Here is a 23,433-nt window from a genome sequence, read left to right as displayed (position 1 = left end):
GTTCCGCCAGCCACCAACCAAGAAAGCAATCAACCTAGGCTTCTGATCGAATTATCAACGGCTATGCGGATCTATTATACTCGCTATATTCGTCCATAGGCTTGGAGCTGAGCTTGTACAGCTAATGCCAGCTCCAGTGACGCCGACCTGTTTGTCTACTTCGATGCTAAGACCGACATGGCCTCATCATACCCCCCCTCTCAGACCACCATGACGGGCTATATTCCTGGATCTGTCTCGTTCGCAGAGGCCCAGTCGCATCACCAGCATAATCCCCTCGCGGCCTATTCAATCCTGGGCACCAACCACTACCCAGAGAGCGTCGCATATTGGCATAATCCCGCAGCGCAACCTCAACCGCCGCTTTCCGCCGCTTCCTATCCGTCGGCTGCCCCCAAACCGCAGTCATTGATGCAACCCACCCCCGATCCGAAGAAGCACAAGCGTACCCGCAGCGGGTGTTTCACTTGTCGATCCCGCCGTATAAAGTGCGATGAAACTCGCCCTATCTGTGACAGATGTCGGAAAGGGAACCGTGACTGTGTCTATCCTTCTACCAACACTTCGGGCGCGTCCAAGTCTGCTGGCGCCCGTGGCACCTCCAAGGCGCGCAGCAGCCAGGCTCGCGCAGCAGAGGGATCGACCAGTCCCCGGGAATCGGAGGACGTGCGTGCATTAGAGATCATAGCAGACGAAGAGGAGGAAGATGCGAACAGCGTGGGGTCCAGTGCGCATCTGTCTCCCACATTAACTCAAACCCCGACGGTAGCAGCGCGACCCAAAGCCAATGTGTCCAAGAAACAAAGTGCTCAGTCGTTAAGGCGCCGAAAAGGGAACTCCTCCTCCGTCACCTTGGACGCCACTCCCTTGCGTACCGAGACTAGCGCATCCCCTTCTCCCTCTACGGAGACCTCTTCGCACGTCGAGTCTCTCAGCGTCCGGTCGGCCAGTCTGGGGGTTTATCCACTGGAGTCAGCAACCGGTCTGTTGGCTCTGGCTCATATCCCCGATGACCTGCGTTTCTACGTTCGCTACCATTGCGACTTTATCACATATCGACATTATTTCCTCCGGCCAAGTAATGATATCTTTGTCCGACATATGATAATCGAGTTGGCGTTGCAATACGAACCGCTTCTGTACGCCGTTGTCGGATTCTCGGCGTACCATCATTGCGTGCAGACTGGGACTGGTCGACTTTATTCGTTTCTGAAATACTATAATACTGCCTTGAAGCTTTTACGAAAATCCCTCAGCTCAGGGGAGCCACACAATGAGGCCACGTTAGCCACCGTCCTAGTGCTTACCACCTTCGAGGTATGACTCGTATTTGTGATAATTATTTTCTCACAGTGCGTCATGCTCATTCTATGTGTAGGAATTCATTGGAGACTGGGTCAACTTAATTGACCATCATCAGGCGGCCCATGCCTTGATGCGAGAACTCTTGACACCTGATTCAATCAACATGAACGAGCTCCACCAACATATTTTTCTTTGGTATGCACGCTTTGACGTAGTGGCGGGGATCCTGGCGGGTAACGAAGCGGTCTTGAGCCGGGAATGGTATGTTTCGAGAGAAGAATATGACGCTCAGCAGGCGGCAAACGACCCAGGCAATGTGGACAAGCAACTGGCTTGGGCCATGTCAATCAATCGTCGGTTTGGACTAGAGATGGCTTCCTTGTATGCCAAACTATCACGTGGCATGATCCCAATCGACGAGTTCATTGTGCAAAATGAACTACTGGGACAGACTTTGGAACGAATGCGGAGCATTCTGGTCCAATTCCAGGATTCCGAGTACACTGTTCGGGATTATCCTCATCGTGTACCATTGACTGAGGACGATGTTGTGGATCCATATGTACCGGGCGGCATGCATTGTGGCCCTCTGTGGGAGGTCAACGTTGTGTGGATTGATTACTTGTCCACCAAGGCCATGTTTAAATATCAGTCGTTCCTGGCCCTACGTCAAACGTCAATCACCGAGTTGGAGGAACTTTCCTTGGAACAATGTCGATTAATGGAGTCGGTCGATCGTTGGCCAGGCAAGGAGAACGGTGCAATTATGGCGTTTAAAAACAGCATTGGCATGGCGGCTATGTTCCTCCCCAAGCAGGAGAAATATATCATGTGGGCGCGGCGGAAATTCGCCTCACTGGAACAACAGGGGTGAGTGATCTCGAGCAATGGGTATTGTTATGGTGCTGACGCAATTTAAGCTATGTTGTGGCAGCCCGATTCCGATCAGCAATGGCGGCAATCTGGCAACTGCCGGAAATTGACCGCTGGTGGCTTCCCAATGACGAGAATTATCCAGACCTCATTCGCGAGGTCCGCGCAATGACTGAAGAGCGCATCACGCATCCTCGCGATCACTTCCGGGAGGATGTGCGCGACATGAAAGCGTTGTTCTGGAATATCAGCCTAGATGATACGGAGAGTGATAATAGTCCGGTTTCGGTTCCCCATGCGGCAGATGCACGGCCCACATGAATCGATGCTAGTCCGTTATAACGCTATATCACGATCATAATATAGATCGGCTCGGGATAATAAATAAGGCGGGGAACGTCGAGCGACTGAGGGCGTGATTGAGCGAACAGCGCGAGATGTGTCTAGCCCTCCTTCTTCCCAACCCCATCTCATAACAGCCCTCGAGCGTGGGCTGGCTGATCGACCTGCTGAGTTGGGATACCTCTGTCATCCGACCCACGTCCTGCTCCCCTGCCTCGTCTCGATTTATATATAATTTTGCTTCTTGGATACCCAGCTTTGTACACGAGGCCGGGGAGGGGGGGCTGATAGTGGGGATGTGCGAGGCTGTTCGTGGAGGTGAAGCCAAAACCGGTGCGGACTTGCAGAGTTCCCGCGGCGGTCACTGTATATACTAGATACGATAGTACATATGGGGTATGTCCTTTGCTCTGCTCAGGCGGTGATATGACTGCTGGCTAAAGCATTGCATGCCATACATCGCACTCAGTTGGTGACACGTAAATATTTCTTGGCGGAGGATGAGTAATGCACACAAAGTTTGCACGGTGTATCTGACATTCGTATATCTATACGTATGCACATATGGTAACGCTTGCCTTCTGGCGAAAGAGAGCACTATTATACATAGTCCTATATGACCACTTGCCCAATTTCGGCCTCTGTTGTCGAGATGACAGCAACATAATATGACGAAGATGAAACCGATGTTGCCTTTGCGTGGCTTATGAGCTAGTTATGAGTAATATATGATGCAAGCTCTTACGTAGTTAGTCATAGAAACAGGCCGGGTGGCGCAATGGTAGCGCGTTTGTTTTCGGCACAAAAGGTTGCGCGTTCGAGTCGCGTCCCGGTCGAATCTTTTTGGCATTTCTTTTTCCGTGGATGCTGCATGCACGAGTACTCTTGGAGTCTCCTTCCTCTCTCTTATGTGTATGGCTTTCTCGGTTCGATTGATTTTGTTGATATCTGTCTATTCAGTCTTCCCTCCTCTTCAAGCCTCGTCGATTTAAGCCATACCGTGCCTCTTCCTCCTTTGTCGGTATGCAATGACATCAATTGCCAATTGCTAACTGTCAATCTAGCGATTGTCCAAGCTGGGAGGAGCAATTTATCTGGCTAACTGGAAACGGCAAGCAGGAAGCGGGCGTTCTTTAGCCGTCGATCCTCTTATCGTTTGCTGCTGCCTCCCAACTTACCGATTATTCTATCTTCAATCACAAGTCATCTTCGGATCATTCCCTCACTCATTCCCCCTAACACAATGCAACACGGGAGTCAATGGTCTCGCAGCTCGGACCAATTACGCAGATCGCAGATCGCCCTGTGATCCGAGGGCGGCTGTCAGACATTCAGGGCTATTTTGGAAGGGTTTCAGGCCAGCAAGCCCGAGTCAGTACTCCGTACTGACTACCGACTGATCTCCAGATCCGGGGAAAACCAGGGACTGCCACCGACAGGGTCCAGTCCCTGAATAGCAAGCAGCTGGCCATCCACTTTCCACTTCCCTCCTCCAGTCCCTTCCTTCTCGGTGGTCACTGGTTACATGTCATTCTTTCTGCCCATCTGGCATCTTTCCACCCCCCCATAATGCCAATACCAATGCCAATCCCCCTCGCTGGATGTTCCATAAATACAACTCTTGGCCGGTCGTGCCAATGCCTCCCTTGGCACCCTTGGCGTCTCAGTCCGTCCAACAACCCACCCCCCTGAGTCGAGCAAACCTGCTTTTTCTTCCCTGATGGTTGCCTGCTGCTGCTGTCGTTGCCGCCGCCGCCGCCGCTGCTGCTGCTGTCGCTGTCGTCCGTCCCCTTCCTCCTCTCTGAACATTCCTCCACATTTACCCCGAGGCGACATACACACGCCCCGCCCACCATGCCTGCCCTATCGCGCTACCTTCAACAGCTTCCAATCTGGCTGTGTCTGGCCAGTGGCCTAGCTCAGGCCGATCTAAACATCCAAGTGAACGATGCTGGTAGGTACCCCGAACCCTGAATCGACCGCAATTGTCCCGCTCATCCCGCAATGCTTTGTAGACTCCCTCGCGACTGCCGGCACGGCCATCGCCGACCCCATGATGACCTTCTACCAACAAAATCAAACCGAAGGCATACCCGGAAAGCTCACCGACACCTGGTACATTGCCGGCAGCATGTTCATGACCCTCATCCAATTCTGGCAGGCGTCGGGCGTCGATACCTACAACTCGGTCGTCTCGCATGACCTGATGTTCCAGGCTGGCGAGAACTACGACTTCTTCTCCGCCAATTACAGTCAGTGGCTGGTATGATCCTCGCTTTCTGACGTGTTGGTTTCCTTGGACAGAGCGGGACTGAATAAACACAGGGTAACGATGATCAAATGTTCTGGGGTTTGGCGGCAATCACTGCTTCCGAGGCTGGCCTACCCGAGCGTGATGGCAAACCGTCGTGGACCTCGCTTGCACGCGCCGTGTTCAACATGCAGGTCAATCGCTGGGATAACGAGACCTGCAACGGAGGCATGCGGTGGCAGGTCTGGCCGTACCAAGCGGGGTACACCATGAAGAACGCCATCTCGAACGGAGGCCTGTTCGAGCTGTCGGCGCGACTGGCCCGCTTCACCAAGAATGAAACGTACGCCGAATGGGCGGAGAAGATCTGGGACTGGTCCTCGACGACCCCACTGCTGAACACAAACCTTACGATCTGGAACATTGCCGATTCGACCTCCAATGAGGCCGACTGCAAAGACGCGGGTAACAACCAGTGGACTTACAACTACGGGACGTATCTATCGGGGGCGGCCTTCATGTACAACTACGTACGTATTGTCCGGGCGACAATTAGAGAGATTTTGCTAATATGTGTGTTAGACCAATGGAAGCGCTGTATGGGAGGAGCGCGTCAGCCGCCTGCTCGATTCAACCTTTGCGAAGTTCTTCCCGACCCAGTTTAGCAGCACTAATTACGGCAACGGTTCGGTTCTATCCGAGGTGGCGTGCGAACCGATCTTATCGTGCGACCGCAACCAGCTCTGCTTCAAGGGTTACGTCGCCATGTGGCTGGCGTTCACGGCAATCCTGGTGCCGTCCAAGAGGGATCTTATTGCCCCCAAGCTCGCAGGGTCCGTTGAGGCCATCGGCTTGCAGTGCTCAGGTACGGCCGATGGGATGAGCAACTTATGCGGCGTGCGCTGGTACCAACCCTCGTGGGACGGCTCGCTGGGACTTGAAGTCCAGATGAGTGCACTGGGCGGCGTCACTTCACAGCTGATGCTGCTGGCCAGTCAGTCGCCGCAGACGATTGACACCAATCCCAACGCCACGGAGCACCACATTGACACGAGCGCCGACGAGAAGAACCCGTCAGAATCGAAGCCCATCACGACGGCAGATCGCGCAGGCGCGTGGATTCTGACAATCATGTTGGGAAGTGGTGCGATTGGTTGTGTGGGTTGGCTAATCAAGACACAATAGTCTTTCTTTTTGTTGTGTTGTGTTTGTTTCCAGGGAGTTACGGTTCCTGATTGGGTGGTCTGTATACCACATTGTTTTGTGTCTCTGTTTCTTTCCCAGCATATTCTTCCAAGATCCCCCTATAGAAGCCAATTGAGTTGTATAGTCGAAATTCACCCATTCACACGTGATGGTTATGATGGTGGTGGTGTTTCTCCATTTCCACCGGCCACTTCTCCAAACTCTCATACCACTGCAACCCTGACGCCCAGAGAAATGCCCACGACCCCCAGAAGGTCGCCAGACACGCCTGATACTGCATCCCCACCAGCCCGAACACGCCGCACAGGGTGAACCCGACCCCGCCCACCAGATTCCAGACCCCGATATGCCACCCCAGCACCCGCCACGCGGGCCGATCCCACCGCTCCTGCGTCTCGAGCGTGAACAGCCCGCCGCTGACGACGAAGCACACCCCGCCCACGACCTGGGGTACCCAGTACACCCCGTCCGTCAGGGGGAGGCTCATATGCCCGATGATGCCGGGGAGGCCGGTGAAGCCCGCGATCCAGAAGATGGTGGCGCCGACGAGCTGGGCGAGGGAGGCCAGGAAGCCGAGGTCGTGGAGGTAGTGATTGACCTTTTTGGAAGTGCGTTGGGGGCGGGAGGCGGATGTATCTGCAGCAGCGGCAGCAGCAGCAGCTCCCGCAGAGAAACCAGTCAGGGCAGTGGCGGCAGTAGCGGCATTTTTCCCACCCAACGACGACGACGATGACAACAGTGACTTCCGATTCGAATGATGACATATACAGGTTTCCGTACTGGGGCGGAGGATCAGACTGCCTGTGCCTGTGCCTGTGCCTGTGCCCGTACCCGTACCCGTCCCGGGGATCTTGTTCGCGTTCGCGTTCGCATTCGTATCTGATCCTCGTGGGGGCTGTCCTTGCTGAGCAGTACCCCCAGTAGTCCCGGTACCCCCGTCACTCTGCTCCTTGCCCATCCCCTTCTCCTCGAACCCTAAAGACACCCCCAGCCCCGAAGAATCCGAAGGATCCGCAGGGTCCAAAGAGGAAACATCCCACCCCCAACACCACCCCATCCCCATTCCCAAATCCCCATGGTCATGGTCCTGGTCCTCCCCATGATCCCCGTGATCCCCGTGATCCCCAGGACGACCCGAAACCAAAGCCTCCACCACCAACCCCCAACTCCCCACCTCGAACACCGCCGCCCCCACGAACGCCGTCCACCCGCCGCCCGCGGCCTCCTCCCCCGGGAACACTGTACCGGGCAGCTGCAGCGGCAGCCACACGAAGAACGCGTTGACGATCCAGATGGCGGAGCCGAGGGTGAAGGTGACGGCGACGAGGTACGAGAGGTCCCAGTAGGGGAAGGTGGTGAGCATGCTTTTGAGGGTGCGGAGGATGGCTTGGGGATGCGCTGTTGTTATTAGGCGCGGCGGCTTTGGTTCGGCTTGTTCTTGCTCTTGCTCTTGGTCTCGGGGGCTGATGGGTGGTGCGCTACTGGCGGTGATGCGGAGGGCGTGGCGACCTTTGCGCGTGTCGCGGGAGCGCCAGAGGCGGTAGATTTGGGGGTGGGTTGCGCTGGTTGAGGACAAGGATGAAGATGAGGAAGAGGTGGTGGTTCGGTACGCGGCATGAGTTGGGTTGAGAAAGGGGATTGCGCCGGTGGCGTGGGTGAGGTGGAGGTGGAGATGATGATGATGATGATCGCCATGGCCATGGCCATGGCCATTGGGGTGGTGATGGAGGCATAAATGCTCCGGCCCAAAAATATCCCGACGGGGCATTGTGAATACTTTCTTTTCGATTTAAGCAATCCACGACAAACCGACACAAAGAATGGGGAGAAGAAATCAAAACAGGGTTCAAGGTTGGCTGTCGTCAACAAACTGCACTACCAAGCATTACGTAGTTTCCGTCCGAGTAGTTAATTTCGTGCAACGGCCTGATTGGCCCCCCGGTCCTGATAACAGTCACAGTCAAGTAACATAGGAGATGCATTATTCACGGTATTCAAAGTCTTTAACTCCTACCTACCCACACAGACAGGGTCTGTTACCCTCCAGATATGCATGTGTGTGAGGCAATCAATAATCCTCCCCATCCCAAAGCATGTATAGACCCAGCCAGTAGTATAAATCCAATTCTCCCGTCTCCAGAATGCCGACGAGATCCCCACTTCAACCGCGGGCCCCAAAGACTCTCACTGATGCGATTGCAAGTCCTTCACCACATTGTACAGCTCGTTCGCCAGTTCCTCGCTTCCCGTCTACACACTCCATTAGCACATGCTCCCTTTGGTCACTTCGTGGAAGGATACTCACCCGCAACAGGAGCGGAACCGATCGGCCCTCCTCCAAACTGGCAAGATGGATCTGCTTCGACTTGGGCGCCTGGCCCTTTGCATCGCCGACCGTCATCCCCTTGAAAATGGGCGTGTTCAGCATCACCCGCAACACGCCGTCGGCACGCATGATCATCCGGGCCGCTTTCTTATCTTCCACCCCGTCCGTCAGCCGTACGTTGACTTTGAATGTGCCAATGCCGCGCTCCTTCCACTCCTTATTGCTGAATTGGAACAGTTTCGCTTTGCACGAGAAGTACGTCTTTTCATTCTCCTCGCCGGTTTCGACTAGACAAACGTCAACTCAGGGACCACCTACTCCATGGATTGAACTTACTGGGTCTCTCGAAGAACCGCTCGTCCGTCTTGTCCTGCTCGAACTCGGCAGGGCCGGCATCGGCCTCCTCTGCTTCTCCCTCCTTCTCCTCTTCTTCCGGCTGACCAAAAGCGCTAGGCTTCGAGCTGCCTAGCACACTGGGCGCCGCCGGAGAAGCGAAACTCGTAAGCGCACTCTTAGGTGCTGCAGATCCAAAGCCACCACTGAATCCCGCGAAACCAGATCCCAGGGAAGCGAAGCCGGACCCACCGGCTGCAGCTGCAAACCCGGTAGCAGCGGGCTTACTGGAGTCTGAAGACGTCGACGATTTGAAGATAGAGGAGGAAGTCGAACTACCCAAGGTGCCGAAAGGCGATTGTTCCGACTTGGCGAACGCCGCCATGCTAGACGCCGCAAAGGCCGAAGATGATTTGACTTCGCTGGGGTCGGAGGACTCTTGCTTGCTTGCACCCAAGACCCCGAAAGGTGACACGGCCGAAGTGTTGGCAAATCCGCTAGGGATTGAGGCCTGCAGACGGATTAGTGGATGTAAAAGGAACACAACCTTTCATGAAACACCTACTCTCTCCCGCTCCTGTGAATCATCCCGGTGTCTTTTCTTCTCAGGTTCTCCCTCTGCAGCCGACTTTTCCGTCGCAACCTCCTTCTCGGTAGTGGACTGATCGACGGGTTCCGTGGTTTCCGCCGGCTTGGCCTCGTCCTTATCCAGCTGGTCGCGACTCCGCTTCTTCTTCGGACTCAGGATCTTGCGTGAGAGGTCCTCCGTTGACTGCGACGGCGCGTCGACGGTGGCGACATTGCTCTCATCCTCCTCCCCCTCCTCTGTATTCGAGTCGCGCGATCTCTTCCGTCGATGACCCGAGTCCTCTTCCATCTTATCGGGTTGATCCTCATCGAAAGACCGTTTCCGGCCTCGGCTGCTAGCTCGACTGGTCTCCCCCTCCTGCGGGCCGGCGTCGTCGTCGGCCTTGGATACCGAGGTGATGGATGTTTCCTTGAGCTTGTTGCGAACGGGGCGCTCTCCGCCGTCGTTATCCGATGCTTGGGAGTCGTCCGCGACTGAAGAGGAGAATTAGTGGTCGTTCGCGGGCGGGTACTATATTTGAACCGGCTAGGAACCTACCCTGAGCGGTTATCGAGGGCTGGGGGACTTCCTCTACTACACGCAAGAAAAATCTCTTGTCAGGATAAACACACAATATGGAAACCAAGGTCGAATATGCTGGGAGTATGTACCTTGTGCCCCACCAGCATGCTGCTGCTCCGGCGCCATCTTCGATCGAGGTAGAAAATCTTGTGTTTAAATTGTAGCAAGCGCGCGGGGAGTTGACACAGCCTCAGCGTGTGTATGTGTGTGTGTGTCGGATACTTGGATTAGGACGATTGGCGGGTGGTGACGTGGTGGACAGAAACCGGACCGTAAACAAACGCAGATTCTGTACTGTCTGAGCCACAAGCAAACTCGACGTTAGCTTCCCGCAAAGCGAACAAATTAAAACAAGCTGAAGCACGCCGGGGCCAGCAAAACCCAAATTCGATCGGCCTAGGAGAAGGGCCGAGGCTTATCTGGGTCTGCTTGCGGGAAAGAGACGACTGGCTCTCTGCCCGCAGCATTTCTGGGCTGCGGGTGTAGGTAGGAAGGAATGGAGGGGAAACTCCTGATGTGATCGTCGCTCTCCATAGGCGGGGGAAGAGCCACCAACGACTTACCTAGAGATCGAACCTCGTAGGGGGAGTGTTAAGGGGGGTTCTGGGTTTGCGCGGAGGCTGTTGAGGGTGGATTAGACGTCAGAGCCGGCTCACGATCGCCCGAAAGCTGCTCGTTCCGTGGATAGAGAGTAGGTTGAAGGATCCTGGGCGAGACGGGGCTGAGGAGCTACCGGCAATGATGGTAGCTGAGTTCAGTTGAGACTGAAACGAACACCCAAGGGGGTAATGTATAGAAAGAGAGAGAAAAAGAGAGCGACAGCCAGCGGTGTCGAGGACGGGCAAGCAAGCGAGGTGCGAGCGGGTGAGGAGGACGACAAGTTGGAAGATGAGATGGCCCGGGCTGTTGTTGTGTTGGCGCCCTCCCCGGTCCCGGCCCCGTCGACTTCCCTCCCGTCACCGCTCGCTTCCCCTCCGCCCATGTAAACCAACTGCCACTACTCCTATCATCAAGACTATTGGGATTAATGTCCTATTCGCAAAATGACAGATTGGCTGCAAACATTTTTCAGATAGAAAACGCTACTATGGAACAACACAGAACAGTCCGTTCAATGGTCGGCCTCGACTGGAAACGACAACACAACCCCCCGACATCCACCTCCCTCTTCCTCTATGCCTAGCTATAGTTCCTCCCTTGCTCAGCACCACACTCCCACCACCTCACCCAGTTTTTAAGTCCGCATGCGCCCTCTCAACTGATGAAGCAGAGACATCCGATAGCCACATAGAACACAAACAATGGATAAACTGCAATCCCGACTCGGTTGCGCACCACTCCCGATCCGCCTAGGATACTCACGCCCGCCGCCAACGACCACGCCACCAGCACCAAGTAGACCGGTATGCGCGCAATGGTCGGCAGACCCAGCGCACTGAGCAGAGCCGCGATGACCAACGGGAACAATGTGTATCCAATAATACAGACCGACTGGAAGAAGGAGCTAGATCGACGAAAACACCCCGTTAGCACATGACACCCAAGAGGAGACAGGAAAACTCACATGTTGCCACCCAGCAACTTAATCTGCAACGTCACCACCGCCTCACCAATCCACACAATCGAGAACACCCCGGAGAACACCAAAGACGACTGATCTCCCTTGGCGCGCATCGACAGAAACATACTCAGCAGCAGGCAGAAAATCAGAGGTCCCCTACCATCCGATTTAAGAACATCAGTATCGTAGTTAAAAACCACCCCAAGCTTTCCTGTAGCGCAAGAGGACACTGAAGCCGGATAAGAGAAAAAGAACATACCAAAGATCCCAATCCCTCAACCCCTCACTCATACCCCCCTGCAACACGACATCAGCATCCGGCCACCTGCCCACCAGATTGCGAACGCCGCCACCAAAGCCACTGGCTTCACCCCGTTCCGCCGCTGCCAACCCGCCTCCACCCCGCTGCAACATGCCGCCCATCAAGTACTTGGGCCACAGCACCTGCCGCATCTTCTCCCACACGGCGCGCAGGTCCCGCGAGAGGGTCTCCCACACAGTTTCATCGATGGTACTCTGGGTTGCGCGACGGTCCTCGCCGGGAATTGATGAAGTGAGGTAATTCCCCGCGAAGTTGCTGCTGCCGCCGCCGCCGCCGCCGCCGCCGCCGCCGCGTGAGCTGCTAGATGCTTCGCCTTGGATGTTGCCGCGAAGCGGGGTCCGGTCGGTAGTATCATGGAGGGGATCATCGGCTTCGATTGCTAATGGTTTCAAAAATGCGCGATGCGCGAAAGAATCACGCGCGCGCGCTCGGAGTTAGCTGTTGAATGCCCCTACCAAGGACGTCCCCGGACCACCGTGTTTACTGCAAACTCACCCTCGTCGGACTCGATCATGTCGTCATCCAAAATGGATTCATCATCGTGGAGATCCCCGTGGGAGTAGAGGGGTTGTTGTGCGCTGGCCATGGCTAGCAAAGTAGGGGGGGGATGGTATATCGTAAGCTCCAAACAACGGGGGGGAGTCGTTATGGGCTCCGAGAGGGAAAGCTCAGGAACCAAATCCGAGGACAATAGAGAGAGAAAGAGTAGGATAATCACAGCAATTCACTGCACGTTCGTAAAGTTGCCGGAGGATCACCTGGACAGTCCGGCTGTACCCAGAGAGAAAAGAGATGGCGAGCAGGAACAAGAGTAGAGCTCGGATTGAGTGAAATGGGAATGGAATGATTGCTCTTCGGGCCGGTTGTTGTGACGGATGGAGGAGAGGCTAGAGTGGCATTCATTCCATTACGTACGCACACCACGGGCTGAAAGCGGCAGGCGGAAACCCTTCCTGTCCGATGCGATGGTCTCGCTATCAGTCTATCAATCTATCAATCTATCAATGCAATAAAATAATTCTCCGATGAACAAGACTGATCATCATGATGTCGAAATGGACTTTGGTACTTTTATTTACACCGAACAACTGCCTCTTGTATACCACCGATCATCTAAACAGAAGAGAAAGAAGTATGTTGTTGTACAAACAAACAAGACCTATATACCAACGCCCTGGAAATGCTATAGATGACAAAAGTACATGTTGGGAGAGGTGATGATGGTTCTATACAGTGCCGAGACTAATCCGCCTTCGCATCGGCTACCTCTGTCTTTTCTTCCACCTCCGCCTGCGGCTTCTCCTGCTTCTCCTGCTTCTCCTGCTTCTCCTGCTTCTGCTGCTGCTTCTCCAGCTTCTGGTCAAATGCTTCGACCTGGCTGGCAGTCGCATCCACGCGAATATCTCGAATATGCCTGTTGATCCGGGCATGGGAGTATTTCTTGAGCATGCTTCGCTTCTCCTGCAGATCCGCAAGGAGTTCTTTACTCAAGAAGTTCTTGTTTCTGTGCCGCTGTACCAGCTCGTCAATCACTCTCCCTGTTTCGTTCATCGCCTGGGCGATTTTCGAGCCATAGAGCCCGAACGTCGAGTCGCGGTTGTGAGGCGGAGGGAGGTCCGCAGTATCATACTCCTCCGTCTTCGGGAGGTACGGTAACGTGGCTTCGTCCAATTTCATGAGATGGGGGAACAGTTTCTTGACGGCGTGCAGCTGTAACCCCACGTACAAGCTCCGGCCCTTGTCCTGGAAGTTGCTCGCCCGAGCCTTCCAGGCACCCTCCAAGCCGAGCAACGACAGCAGAAGCTGAGGATTCTCCTTCAGAGACTGGACGAGATCGAGGTAACCCACCAGAGCACGCGGCTCCGGAAGGACGAGCGCACCCTCCATGATATCGAGCATCTCATCGGCCAGTCGCAAGATGTTTCCATTGCGGGTATCGCGCCGGCAGACACTCATTGCAATGTGGAAGGTTTTGGGATCGGTGATCCCAGCGGGCACCATCTGGTCGCGGATCACCGCGATGGCTTCCCGGGTCGATCGGCTGTAGCGGAGAAGACGTAGGTATTGGTGAATCGCAGCCGCATCAGGCTTGATCAGATCCGCGTGGCCCTCGCGCGTCAGGTATTCCCAGTACTGTTTGCCAGGTCGCATTCCTTGCACCATGGTTAGGCAAGCCTCCAGCACCACGTCAATCTCTCGGTTACCGAGGGTAATCAGGGCTGGGGCTGAAGAGCCGGTGGCACCGTTTACAGGATCGAACAAGTGATCGAAGTTCTCCTGCTCCTGCTCCTGCTCCTCCTCCTCCACGATTTCCGATTCCGATTCCTTAGTAGCCTCGGTTTCGATCGGCTCGTTGTTGTGGTTCACAAAGGGCAAATAGTCGGCATCCGGCCCGTCACGACGCTTCCCATGCCGCTTGTTTGCCCACTTATCTTCGTATTCCTTCTCCGGCGAGGGCTTGTTGGCGAAAATGGGCAGTCCCGCCGTCTGGTTGTACAGAGCCAGCACCTCCCAGCAATTGTAGTCGCTGAACGCATTCAAGAGCAGCTCAGCCATCGAATGGACCAGGTGGTTATCGAGCTGAAGCTGGCCTTTCTTCCAGCGGTAAACAACATCAGCCCAAACCCGCTTGCCTTCAGTGATGGCCGTCTTTCTCTTCTCGCAGTGCGGGCGGACATGTTTGGAGGGAATATCCTGCGTGCTACGCTCCAGGCGACTCTGAATAGCGCGCAGAATGATCGTGTAAGTGTGAGCGTTGGGTGATCCGGGCCCTTCCTCGGGGAGATCTCCCGCAACCCGCCACAAGGTATCCATGTCTTCCTGGAGCCAGCAAACTTTGAGCATAGCATTGCTGTGGATGATGTCCCGCTCCACGTCCGGGTTCTCCTCAATAGACCGATATACACGCATCGCGGCGTCCACATTCTTCGCCTTCTCCCGCGGATTATAGATACTGAACCCATTCATCATGATCGTATAGGTGTGGGAGTTGGGTCTGCGTCCACGTTTTTTCATCTGCGCAAAATTGCAACAATCAGCGAAAGCCCATCATCCACCTTCACACCAAGACCCGCAAAGCAGAGATCTAACCGTCGCAAGACACCGTAGAAAGAGACTGAAAGGGGGAAGCACAACTTACATCCGTGTAGAACTTATACGCCGCCATGGTCGCCCCCTGTTTCATGCAATACTCAAAGATATGATTCCACGCCACCATGCACTCCCGTCCTTCCTTCTGCGCCGCGCGCACCAGCGCCGCCGCCATGATGATCTCCCTCGCCTGCAGCAGACGACCTACCCGCTCCGCCAGCCGCTTCGGGTCCGGCAGCCACTTCAGCTCCATCTCCACCTGTTTCTGCGTATGTCTGTCGCCCAGCAGCGAGGCCTCCTGCATCCGGAGCCTGGGCGAGGTACCGACCTCCGCGACCTTGAGCAGCAACTCCTGCAGCTCCTTGTTCTTCTTGGAGACGGCCGCGGGTTGGTTCGGCTTCGGCTGGAGCTCCAGGAAGCCATTCCAGTATTTCCGGACCACTGCATCAGAGGAGGCGGCCCTGCTCCAGCTCACGGGTGTCGATGTGGGGCTTTGGTGCGACTTCTGTTGTTGCGAGGTGGGAAGAATGGCTCGCCGAAGGGATTCAGTGTTTCTGGTGCTGGTGCTGGTGCTGGTGCTGGCGGCTGAGGAGAGGGTGGTGTAGGCGTGATTGCTGCCGACGGTGGTGGTGGTTTTGCTGTTCCGGGCGGCAGCTCGAGCGCATTGCGCACTGAGTGGAAGTCTCATCGCCATGCTTCGTCTAGTAGCAGAATTCGCTTGTAGAAAGCGCATCGGTGGAGCTTTTGGCTTTGTGATTTCAGTGCACCAGCATGGAGGTAGGGTCGGGAAAGAGGGTTAGATTCGGATTTTCGTCTAATCCTCGAAGCGTTGGAAACCGGACGTTATAGGTTTGAGTCGACTTCAGATTAGCCCAGCAGTGACGGTGGCAATAGTTCCCCAGAGGATTCCGTGTGTAATGGGAGGCTGAAGTGGTGAGGTGAAGGCCGGAGACGCGGCGCGAAAAAAAAAATTGCGGAGATGAGGCAAAAGTTGGAGATATCTATTGCTTTCTTTTTTCTCTTCACCCGAACAACGAAAGAAACAAGAAAATGGCGTTCAGTCTATTGAAAAACGACAGCTCCTGGAGATAATAACAGACTTTTCGATCTCAAGGAATTTCATAAGTACAACAAGACAGAAAAGGAAGAGCGTTGGGTGCAGCAACGAGCTCCGGTATCTGGACCGCAAACTCCGCGGTGTTCTGAATCTCGGATTGATTTGAGCCCAGCTAGTCCTGAAGAGGTTAGATTGCCAGTCACTCCAGAAGTGGTATGTTACTCCTTTTCCGAGAGGTCCTGCCTGGTCATGCCCATGTTAATGCCTGAGGCATGAATGCAAGTATGGAGCCATTTCCCTCCTAGTCGTAGTCGCTACCCAGTAGACCGCGCCGCAGCGGGCGCCAGCAGCAGCCCGTTGCAATACCACAGTGGGTTTAGTCCCGATAGTAAGAATGCTCTAGCGTTACTGAATCTGCATTAGTCTAACTATTTAGGAGACTTAAAAGGCTTTTTTACTATTTCAGAAAAATAGTCTTTTCCTGTTAGGGTCATTTTAGTACTACCTAGTACTATGCGGCGGTACGCACTAACTCACTAAGTAAACCTCAGGCAGCAGTTTCCGCCCGATAGGCTCTGGGGCCTTCGGGCGCTCAGACATTTCCACCCCCTCCCGATTCCTTTCCGCGCGCCGCTCCGGGGAGGGGAGGGGGGAAGAGGGAAGGGCCGTGTACTAAAGTATGTAAGCATCTAGTAACTTGGAACGGAGGGCTCAGGTACTCGCTAGTACTGAGCGAGGGTGCACTAGTAAGGCTTAAGCTCTTCCCAATCCCAACCTGAACCATTCCCACGCTCGGAGACTGCCGCTAACTAGTCGACCAAAAAACAAAAACCTTCGATTCGGATCTCATCCAGGAACCCTTAAATCCCCCCTCCTAAGCTTAGCTCAACATCTAGGCTGCCCCCCTCCCCCCCCCCTCTCCCAAAGACTACTACGCATATAAGTAAATTAAAGGTTGTTTCAGCGCCCCTCTGGAACTAAATCACCCGGCCCGCATCAAGACAAGACCGCGCCTAAATCTCTTCACCCCCATTCGTCTCTTTTCCAAATCCCGGGGTTAACTCTTAAGATCCGAACCATGCGGGCAGTAGATCCTGTATATGCTTTCCGCATTGAACAAGTCAACCCGGGACCTACAGTAGCCCACATCTTTCTTGATCCTGTACGACAGGGCTAGTGACTCGCCCTACGGCACAAGTACTGTAGTCGCACCACGCTACTCATAGTAGTCGCACGTTGCCTGCTTCATAGTGCCAACCGAAATCCCACTAACACAGGAACTATGAAATACATGCAGAAATGATGATCGTTGATTTCTCGCCTAGTCTTGCCTGGAGCGTCGCTCGCTATCTATCCCACGCATGTGACCAAGATGGCCAATGTTGTGATTACAAGAGATTTGGGCCGGCAATGAAGCCACCACTATCAATAGGCACATGAGCAAGTAGGTGTCATTGATACCAGGTCCTGCTGGATTCACCAGAATCAGGAGATCATTGGTAAAATATGAAGGAGGATGTAGCAAACTCAATGAATGGCTGCAAGACTTTGACCATTAGGTCATGACCAAGAGGGAAAAGGGTATGAATATGAATTTTGCACAGAATCGGGGACCAACACCCAGGGTAACATAAAGGCTGGTCGAAGCGAAATGGACACAGAAACTGCAGGAACATAAAAGCTGAAGATCAGGCATCACAGCAATAAGCCACATACAACATAAAAGGAGAAAGCCGTATAGAGACAATGAGGCGCATAATTCACAGGGGTAAAAATAAGAAAAAAGATACAGCTCAGATAGTGCAGAAAACCCCGCCAGATATCCCAAACCACATTCCCATAACCGGTATTCGCTCAGGGAACATGAGACAACGAACCCCTCAATTAGACAATCTCCTTTTTTGGTTTCTCATGCGATCTAATTCAAAAACAACATAACTGGAACAGGAACGTAAGTCGCAGGGCTGCTCTTGTTTGACTGGAGCAATCAAGGCCTGGAAATGGTATCATGTGCGAAAGAACTTAAAGAAGGATTAGATCCGGGATGGCGATACGGGATTAGGAGATATTGTATTAGAATATGCAACCTGGGTCAAGTAAGGGAAGTTGAACATCTATTGCGGGTAGCTGGTCGATTGGGTTTCTGTGAAGCCATCATCGATCAGCTACAGACCTTGTAGAGCAAAAGACCCACAGACCTCCTCCTGCGGCGGATTTTTCCTCGGAGAGTCAAGAGTCACCGAGTCATTCGGGTATGATGGTCGTAAATCTCTTTTTTAATCATGATGATGTTGTGTTTTTTTTTTTTCTCTCTTTCTGTCGCGGTCTCTCATGACTCCTCATGACCTCCGGTCCTGATAATGCAAAACATAACGATGGTGATGACTACTTACGTGGCTGGTACACTTGGCCCGCTTGCCCATAGGGGGAGTGAGGGTAATTGGGAGGGTAAGCCATCTGCCCATTACCCTGGTAAACCATGCCACCAGCAGCCGCTCCGTACTGCCCGGGCACCTGGCCATCAGCAGGTTGGTATCCGATCGGAGGGAGTTGAGGCCGAACACCGCCGGGGTACGCTGGCGGTTGGCCACCCTGGGCGGGATCCGCAGGGTTGGGCGCATCCACTGGGTTGGACTGAGCAGCTTGGGCGGCGGCACGCTCGCGCTCCTCAGCGGCCTTGCGCTGAGCCTCTTCCTCCTTCTTCCGAGCTTTCCATTCCTTGCGAATTTCCTTGAATTCTGTTTCAGGGAGGTAAATGTCAGCAAAGTGTGGCCGGGCAATAAGACATGAAGAAGGGTTGGGGAGAAACAAGTCAAGTATCAACGGGAACCACCGCAAGGGGAAAGCATAGAGACATGCCATGGTGGGCAGAGAGGCTAGACACGCTTAACCTCCGCGCCGGCTTGTCACGCTACTGCGATCCGCGGCGCTAACGTAGTGTAACACGACTAGCGCGTGCCACCCGCACTAGCCCAATCAAGATATTTGCGAACTAACCAAAACAACGCCTCTGCGACTCTCCCCAAGACTGCGAAAGAGCGCATAGAATAAAGAACAAAACAAAAAGACACGAAAGAGACACCAACTCACCCTCAGGTGTACGCTTCGCACCATGCGATTGCATCGTCACGTGCGCATTCAAGTGATTGAGAGTACCGTAGGCCTTCTCACATCCATTCCAACCGCACTTGTACATACGCTCAATCTCCTCATATCGCCGGCGAGGGCGTTTGTGTTGTTGCGCGCCGGGAATGGGAACGAATGAGTATACCTAGAAAGAGAGAGAAAAACAACCGAATGAGCTTCTGATCAAAAACATCATGAAAACAGATGAAATAGCGCGCCCGCTTCCCACACCCCCAAAGGCCGGATAGTTCTCTTTTTCGCCGCAAACCCGATAACGCGGGAGGGCATCCAAGACATCCGTTCCACGCAAGTGCGCAAGCCTTAGGAAACAGACGCCAAAATCATCAAAAACATACCTGGCCAGGGCGCGGCCCTGCGGTCGCAGCAGGGGAGGCGGGACCAACCGTTGTGGCAGGAGCGTTATATGGTCCAGGAAGACCGTGTTGATTGTGTCCATAACCATGCGACCATTCCGGACGCCCATACATCTGAGGAGGGGGAGGAGGGGGGTGACCCTGGTATTGAGCCATGTCATGGCCCTGCGGCTGATAAGGCGAGTAAGGAGGAGGATAGGTGGGGCTAGAGGCCGCGATTGAGGGATCTATAGGAACGTCTGCGTCAGACTTCACGTTCGTGTGATGATTGCGTGGGTCATGGTGTTGCCCATTATTGAGGGTGGTCATGGACGGACTTGTTGCTTGAGCCATACCTGCCGCACCACCGGCCTGGGTATTGGGGGCGTGATGGTACTGAGGTGGGCGGGCGAGGTATTCGGGATAGGCAGGGGAGCGCGCGGCGGCGGGTTGGTTCAGACCGTAGTCCGACTGAGGTGTGTTGGATGAAGAGATGTTGGCGGCGGGGCGGACCTCGGGTTGAGGCGTGTACTGGGGAGTCGGGCGAACCTCCGGTTGGGGAGTGTATTGAGCAGTGGCAGCAGCAGAAGCCTGGTCTGCAGCGGGGAGTTCAGAATGATGAGTCGCGGCAGACAGTGGATATGGAAAGTGCGAACCTGACTGCGCGTACTCCGAAGCAGGTCTGTTGTCCATATAATACAAATTTGGTCGCAACTACCGGACCAAGATATCCCTGAACGATTCCTCCGAACTAAAAGAGAAAAAAAAAAGCCTCGCGTGCCTGTGCAGACGCGTCGAGATGGACACAATGAGCTTTGTGGCTTGCAAACAAAACAAGATTGGACAAAAATCGGGAGGAGAGACAAATAGAGGGAAATAAATGGTAAGAAAGAGAAGATTAGGCCGAGAGGTAATAAATTGAGGGACAGGGGAGGAGAGGAGAGAGAGAGAGAGAGGGTGTGTGCCAGACTGGTCCCGAGGAGATCTTGACGACCAGACCAGATCTTGCGCAATGACGGCTTCTCTTTCTCGGTCTGTTCCTGCTCCTTTTCGTCTTCGTCGTCGTCTTCTTCTTCTTTTTTTTTTGTTTTTCTGGGGGTTTTTTCTGTCCCTTCCACTGAAGGTCGGCAATATGTTGGAACGTACTATTAGATGACTCTGGGAGGAGTTGACTGAATTGTAACAATCCAACCGGTTGTGTTGTGATCAAACGGAATCGAGGCAGTTGTAGGGAATCGGTTGGAAAAGGATCGACGCGTAATAATGGTCGCGTATAATTGCACACTCCCGAAAGGCTGAGATAAAAGGGAAATGGAAAGTGAATTTGATACGGACAGGGGGGTTGTGATTCAAGGGAAGAAAAAGAAAAAAGAAAATAATAATCGAGTTCCGATAAAGGTAGAAAGGTAGAAAGGTAGGGGAGAGAGAGAGAAAAGAGTATTGTCTTTAGGGAAGTTGATGGTACTGCTGGATCGTGATGCTTAATTGCCTTAGTCGCCGTGTTAGGGTGACGGAGAATGGGCTTGCAGGTGGCGGTAAGCACAGCAGCACGAGGAACCGGCGGGAGGATTGAAAGGGACGGTCCTGTCTGCGCTCGGGCAAGCTTTGGGGAGAGGGGAATATAGAGGGTTTAGAAAACAGCCAGGTCAGGGCCAAAATAGTCTGTTCGGCCAGGACGAACGAGAATGGAGACACGATCAAATAAATTTCCACCAGCGCAAATGCGTGATAGCGCAGGAGCCGATGTCTCGATCTAGCTTGGTGGCAACGCCAGTCGCACAAGTCACCCTAAAATCAAGACGGATAGAGAAGAGGGGAGGAGAGGGGGGCCTTGAGGAGGGGAAGGGGGGGGAAGGTAACTAAGTGGGAGGAGGGGTGTGGGAAATGGTTCGACTCGACCCGGAAAAGAAAAACCTGGGCAGAAGAAGCGGCCTAAAAGGCTTCGGAGAGGACGAAGCAAAGAGGTTATTCGGCAGGAGGAAAACCGCCTGAGAGCAAAACACCTCGTGGGATCCGAGGGTATGGTGGAGCGCGTGGGCCCGTAATCTTTTTACGCTCTTTAGTAATGAAACGGAGTTGGAGGCAAAGGTTTTCAAAAGGGGAAAGGGGTGGGATTGGGGGAATTAGCCTGGGGAGAACAGACGTTAGAAATAAAAAAAATATTAGAGAAAAAAAATAAGGGAGAGAAACTTTAGAAAGGGAATCATAGTCGACGGGAGAGGGAGAGAGGGGGAGAGAGAGAGAGAGAGAGAGAAAGGTAATTACTAGTGGAAAGCGGGTATGTAAGCGGAAATCCACTAGTAAGGGTACCGATACAGGTATGGTAATATCTTTGTTACCCATACTGAGGGGCCGCCCGGAGGATTAACTCTTATTTGTCCTTTGTCTTGCTCCAGGAGCGGAGTGCTGCCGCTTTGTGGTGACGGGTCCGTTGCCAGTAAAGTAGTCCGACCCACTCCTTTTCCTTTACGTGGATTTTTATCAGGACCCCAAAAAGAGTCACTGGTGGTTGTGGTTAACCAAGTTGCTTGTAATAATTTCTCTTTCAAATGGTTACTCTGTTGGATGGATGCGAGCGATGCTATTCATTCATTTCTTTTTCATTTTTATTCTTTTTTTTTAGTACCCCTCTCTCACTCGCTTTTGTTTGGCCTACCGGCTCCTCTCTTTGGCCCCCCCCCCTTCCCCTCAATTGCTCATCGATGATATTCCGGAGGAGGATGTGGTGGTGGTAGGTAGGTAGGTAGATAGGTAGATAGATAGATAGATAGGACAGCTGATGGTCACTCCTCGTAACCCCGGCTAAGCTTTCCTTGTCTGAATGTGCCTTCTGCTTCTCTTTACCTTTCCCTGCTCTTTTGTCCCTAACTTACCACTCCTCTCTGTCTGTCAATTTCCCGTCCTTTTTCCTCTTGAGCGGCAGCGGCAGACTCCGCCGAAATTTGTGGCGAAATCAAGGAACAGGAGAAATCGACGACACTTTCACTGGTTTTTTTTTCGGTCCTCGTTTCTTTTTCTTTTCTTTTTTTTTACTTGTGGCATTCATCTCTGGTCTGTGATCTCTTTCTTACCTTTCTCTATCAAATCAACCCCACCGGTGAATCTGTTGTGGCGTGGAAGCGTTATCCAAAGATACATTCAATGTAGATATGAGGTTCAAAATAAACTTAGGGTACGTGGTCTAGTCGAGGATTAATGTTGATAGGGGTTTTAGAGCTTGGATAGTCTACCCGCGATTCGGGACGGACGGTGCGCGTGTCGAGTCCTGGCCGCAGGGAGGCTGTCGTGAACCTAGCGTGCTCTGCGCCCGTGGATACTCACCCAAGATCGTTGGTCAACGTCCGGGCTGCGTGGGTAGGTAATCTATTTAGTGGACAGGCGAAGATGGAGCTAGGGTTGGCGTGCCCGAGGAACGGCTTGAACGGTCTAGGTAAAAGCCTCGACGACTAGGGGAAGAGTGGGTGTAGTAGTGCAGCCCGGAGGAGGGGGGACGAAGCGAGTACCGCGTGCAGGGTCCGTAGCAGAGAGGGAGAGAAGTGCGAGAGAGAGAGAGGCTCGACAATAATGTTACTGTATTTTAACGAGCTTCGGCCAAACACACAAGACAGGTCCAGGCGATGGTAGAGGGGGGACAAGATTGAGTGGCATGAGGTAATTAATCATCACGCAGAGATAGAAATATTATGGGAATGAATTCATTCAGAAAAAAAAAAAAAAAACATTGCACTTAATCGTGGATAATGGTACAGTACTCATAGTACTCTCAATGCTAACAATAGCACTTGATTGACAGTCCAGAAACGGTGCAAAGACGGCGGCGGGTGATGCCGGCGATGGCTCCTCGGATATAAGCAAACTTTGGGTTAGAGACCAGATATGGAGGGGGATGAACTGGGAGGAAAAGTGGGAATGTTACTTGACCATTCACCAACACCAACCCCCATTACTTTTATTGTTCAGATGATGAATCCAAAGGTTGCGCCGGTCAGCTGTCGCGGACTTGCGGTACGGCCGACTTCAGGGGGGAACCAGACCTCCAACCGAAGTATGGCCGTAGCAGTACCAATGGGAAGCACGTCGTTTGGTGGGCCCCGTTTTCTGATGGTAACCACCTCCTATCGCTTGTCAATTGGACAAT

At 53.5% G+C, this 23,433-nt stretch overlaps 7 protein-coding genes and 1 non-coding gene across 8 annotated transcripts; 3 read left to right on the top strand and 5 right to left on the bottom strand.

Annotated features, from left to right (window-relative positions):
- Positions 1–177: 177 nt before the first annotated feature.
- On the top strand, positions 178–2,499 carry ASPACDRAFT_22969 (Zn(II)2Cys6 transcription factor; the record flags this gene model as incomplete). The annotated part of the gene is made up of 3 exons (XM_020199159.1): positions 178–1,317; positions 1,379–2,175; positions 2,226–2,499. The coding sequence occupies 3 exons, from the start codon at positions 178–180 to the stop codon at positions 2,497–2,499; spliced, it is 2,211 nt and encodes a 736-aa protein (XP_020060082.1).
- Positions 2,500–3,284: 785 nt separating this feature from the next.
- ASPACDRAFT_t57 lies at positions 3,285–3,356 on the top strand. Its single transcript has one exon. It is a non-coding gene; the product is annotated as a tRNA-Arg (tRNA).
- Positions 3,357–4,345: 989 nt separating this feature from the next.
- Positions 4,346–6,288, top strand: ASPACDRAFT_75276 (glycoside hydrolase family 76 protein). Its single transcript, XM_020204408.1, has 4 exons — positions 4,346–4,474; positions 4,536–4,783; positions 4,846–5,301; positions 5,354–6,288. Exons 1-4 carry the CDS (start codon positions 4,375–4,377, stop codon positions 5,954–5,956), a joined length of 1,407 nt encoding a protein of 468 aa, XP_020060081.1. The 5' UTR covers positions 4,346–4,374; the 3' UTR covers positions 5,957–6,288.
- On the bottom strand, positions 6,117–7,745 carry ASPACDRAFT_39360 (uncharacterized protein; the record flags this gene model as incomplete). Its single annotated transcript, XM_020200578.1, has 1 exon — positions 6,117–7,745. The coding sequence occupies one exon, from the start codon at positions 7,743–7,745 to the stop codon at positions 6,117–6,119; it is 1,629 nt and encodes a 542-aa protein (XP_020060080.1).
- Positions 7,746–7,963: 218 nt separating this feature from the next.
- Positions 7,964–10,079, bottom strand: ASPACDRAFT_75275 (uncharacterized protein). The gene is made up of 6 exons (XM_020204407.1): positions 9,876–10,079; positions 9,763–9,798; positions 9,202–9,698; positions 8,640–9,147; positions 8,283–8,590; positions 7,964–8,227 (listed from the first exon to the last, which is right to left on the bottom strand). Exons 1-6 carry the CDS (start codon positions 9,910–9,912, stop codon positions 8,162–8,164), a joined length of 1,452 nt encoding a protein of 483 aa, XP_020060079.1. The 5' UTR covers positions 9,913–10,079; the 3' UTR covers positions 7,964–8,161.
- A 727-nt stretch (positions 10,080–10,806) lies between these two features.
- ASPACDRAFT_75274 (Yip1 domain protein) lies at positions 10,807–12,262 on the bottom strand. The gene is made up of 4 exons (XM_020204406.1): positions 12,165–12,262; positions 11,607–12,048; positions 11,351–11,503; positions 10,807–11,290 (listed from the first exon to the last, which is right to left on the bottom strand). Exons 1-4 carry the CDS (start codon positions 12,253–12,255, stop codon positions 11,041–11,043), a joined length of 936 nt encoding a protein of 311 aa, XP_020060078.1. The 5' UTR covers positions 12,256–12,262; the 3' UTR covers positions 10,807–11,040.
- A 419-nt stretch (positions 12,263–12,681) lies between these two features.
- On the bottom strand, positions 12,682–15,931 carry ASPACDRAFT_111732 (pentatricopeptide repeat-containing protein). The gene is made up of 2 exons (XM_020195583.1): positions 14,809–15,931; positions 12,682–14,684 (listed from the first exon to the last, which is right to left on the bottom strand). Exons 1-2 carry the CDS (start codon positions 15,451–15,453, stop codon positions 12,912–12,914), a joined length of 2,418 nt encoding a protein of 805 aa, XP_020060077.1. The 5' UTR covers positions 15,454–15,931; the 3' UTR covers positions 12,682–12,911.
- Positions 15,932–18,201: 2,270 nt separating this feature from the next.
- Positions 18,202–19,988, bottom strand: ASPACDRAFT_39356 (putative C2H2 transcription factor (Con7); the record flags this gene model as incomplete). The annotated part of the gene is made up of 3 exons (XM_020200577.1): positions 18,202–18,554; positions 18,907–19,087; positions 19,299–19,988. The coding sequence occupies 3 exons, from the start codon at positions 19,986–19,988 to the stop codon at positions 18,202–18,204; spliced, it is 1,224 nt and encodes a 407-aa protein (XP_020060076.1).
- Between the last annotated feature and the right edge of the window lie 3,445 nt (positions 19,989–23,433).

The sequence above is a fragment of the Aspergillus aculeatus genome (genome assembly GCF_001890905.1).
Source record: "Aspergillus aculeatus ATCC 16872 unplaced genomic scaffold ASPACscaffold_2, whole genome shotgun sequence".
NCBI classification, from domain to species: domain Eukaryota; kingdom Fungi; phylum Ascomycota; class Eurotiomycetes; order Eurotiales; family Aspergillaceae; genus Aspergillus; species Aspergillus aculeatus.
The sequence above is the reverse complement of the archived record's forward strand: the minus strand, read 5'-3'. Positions and strand labels throughout refer to the sequence as shown.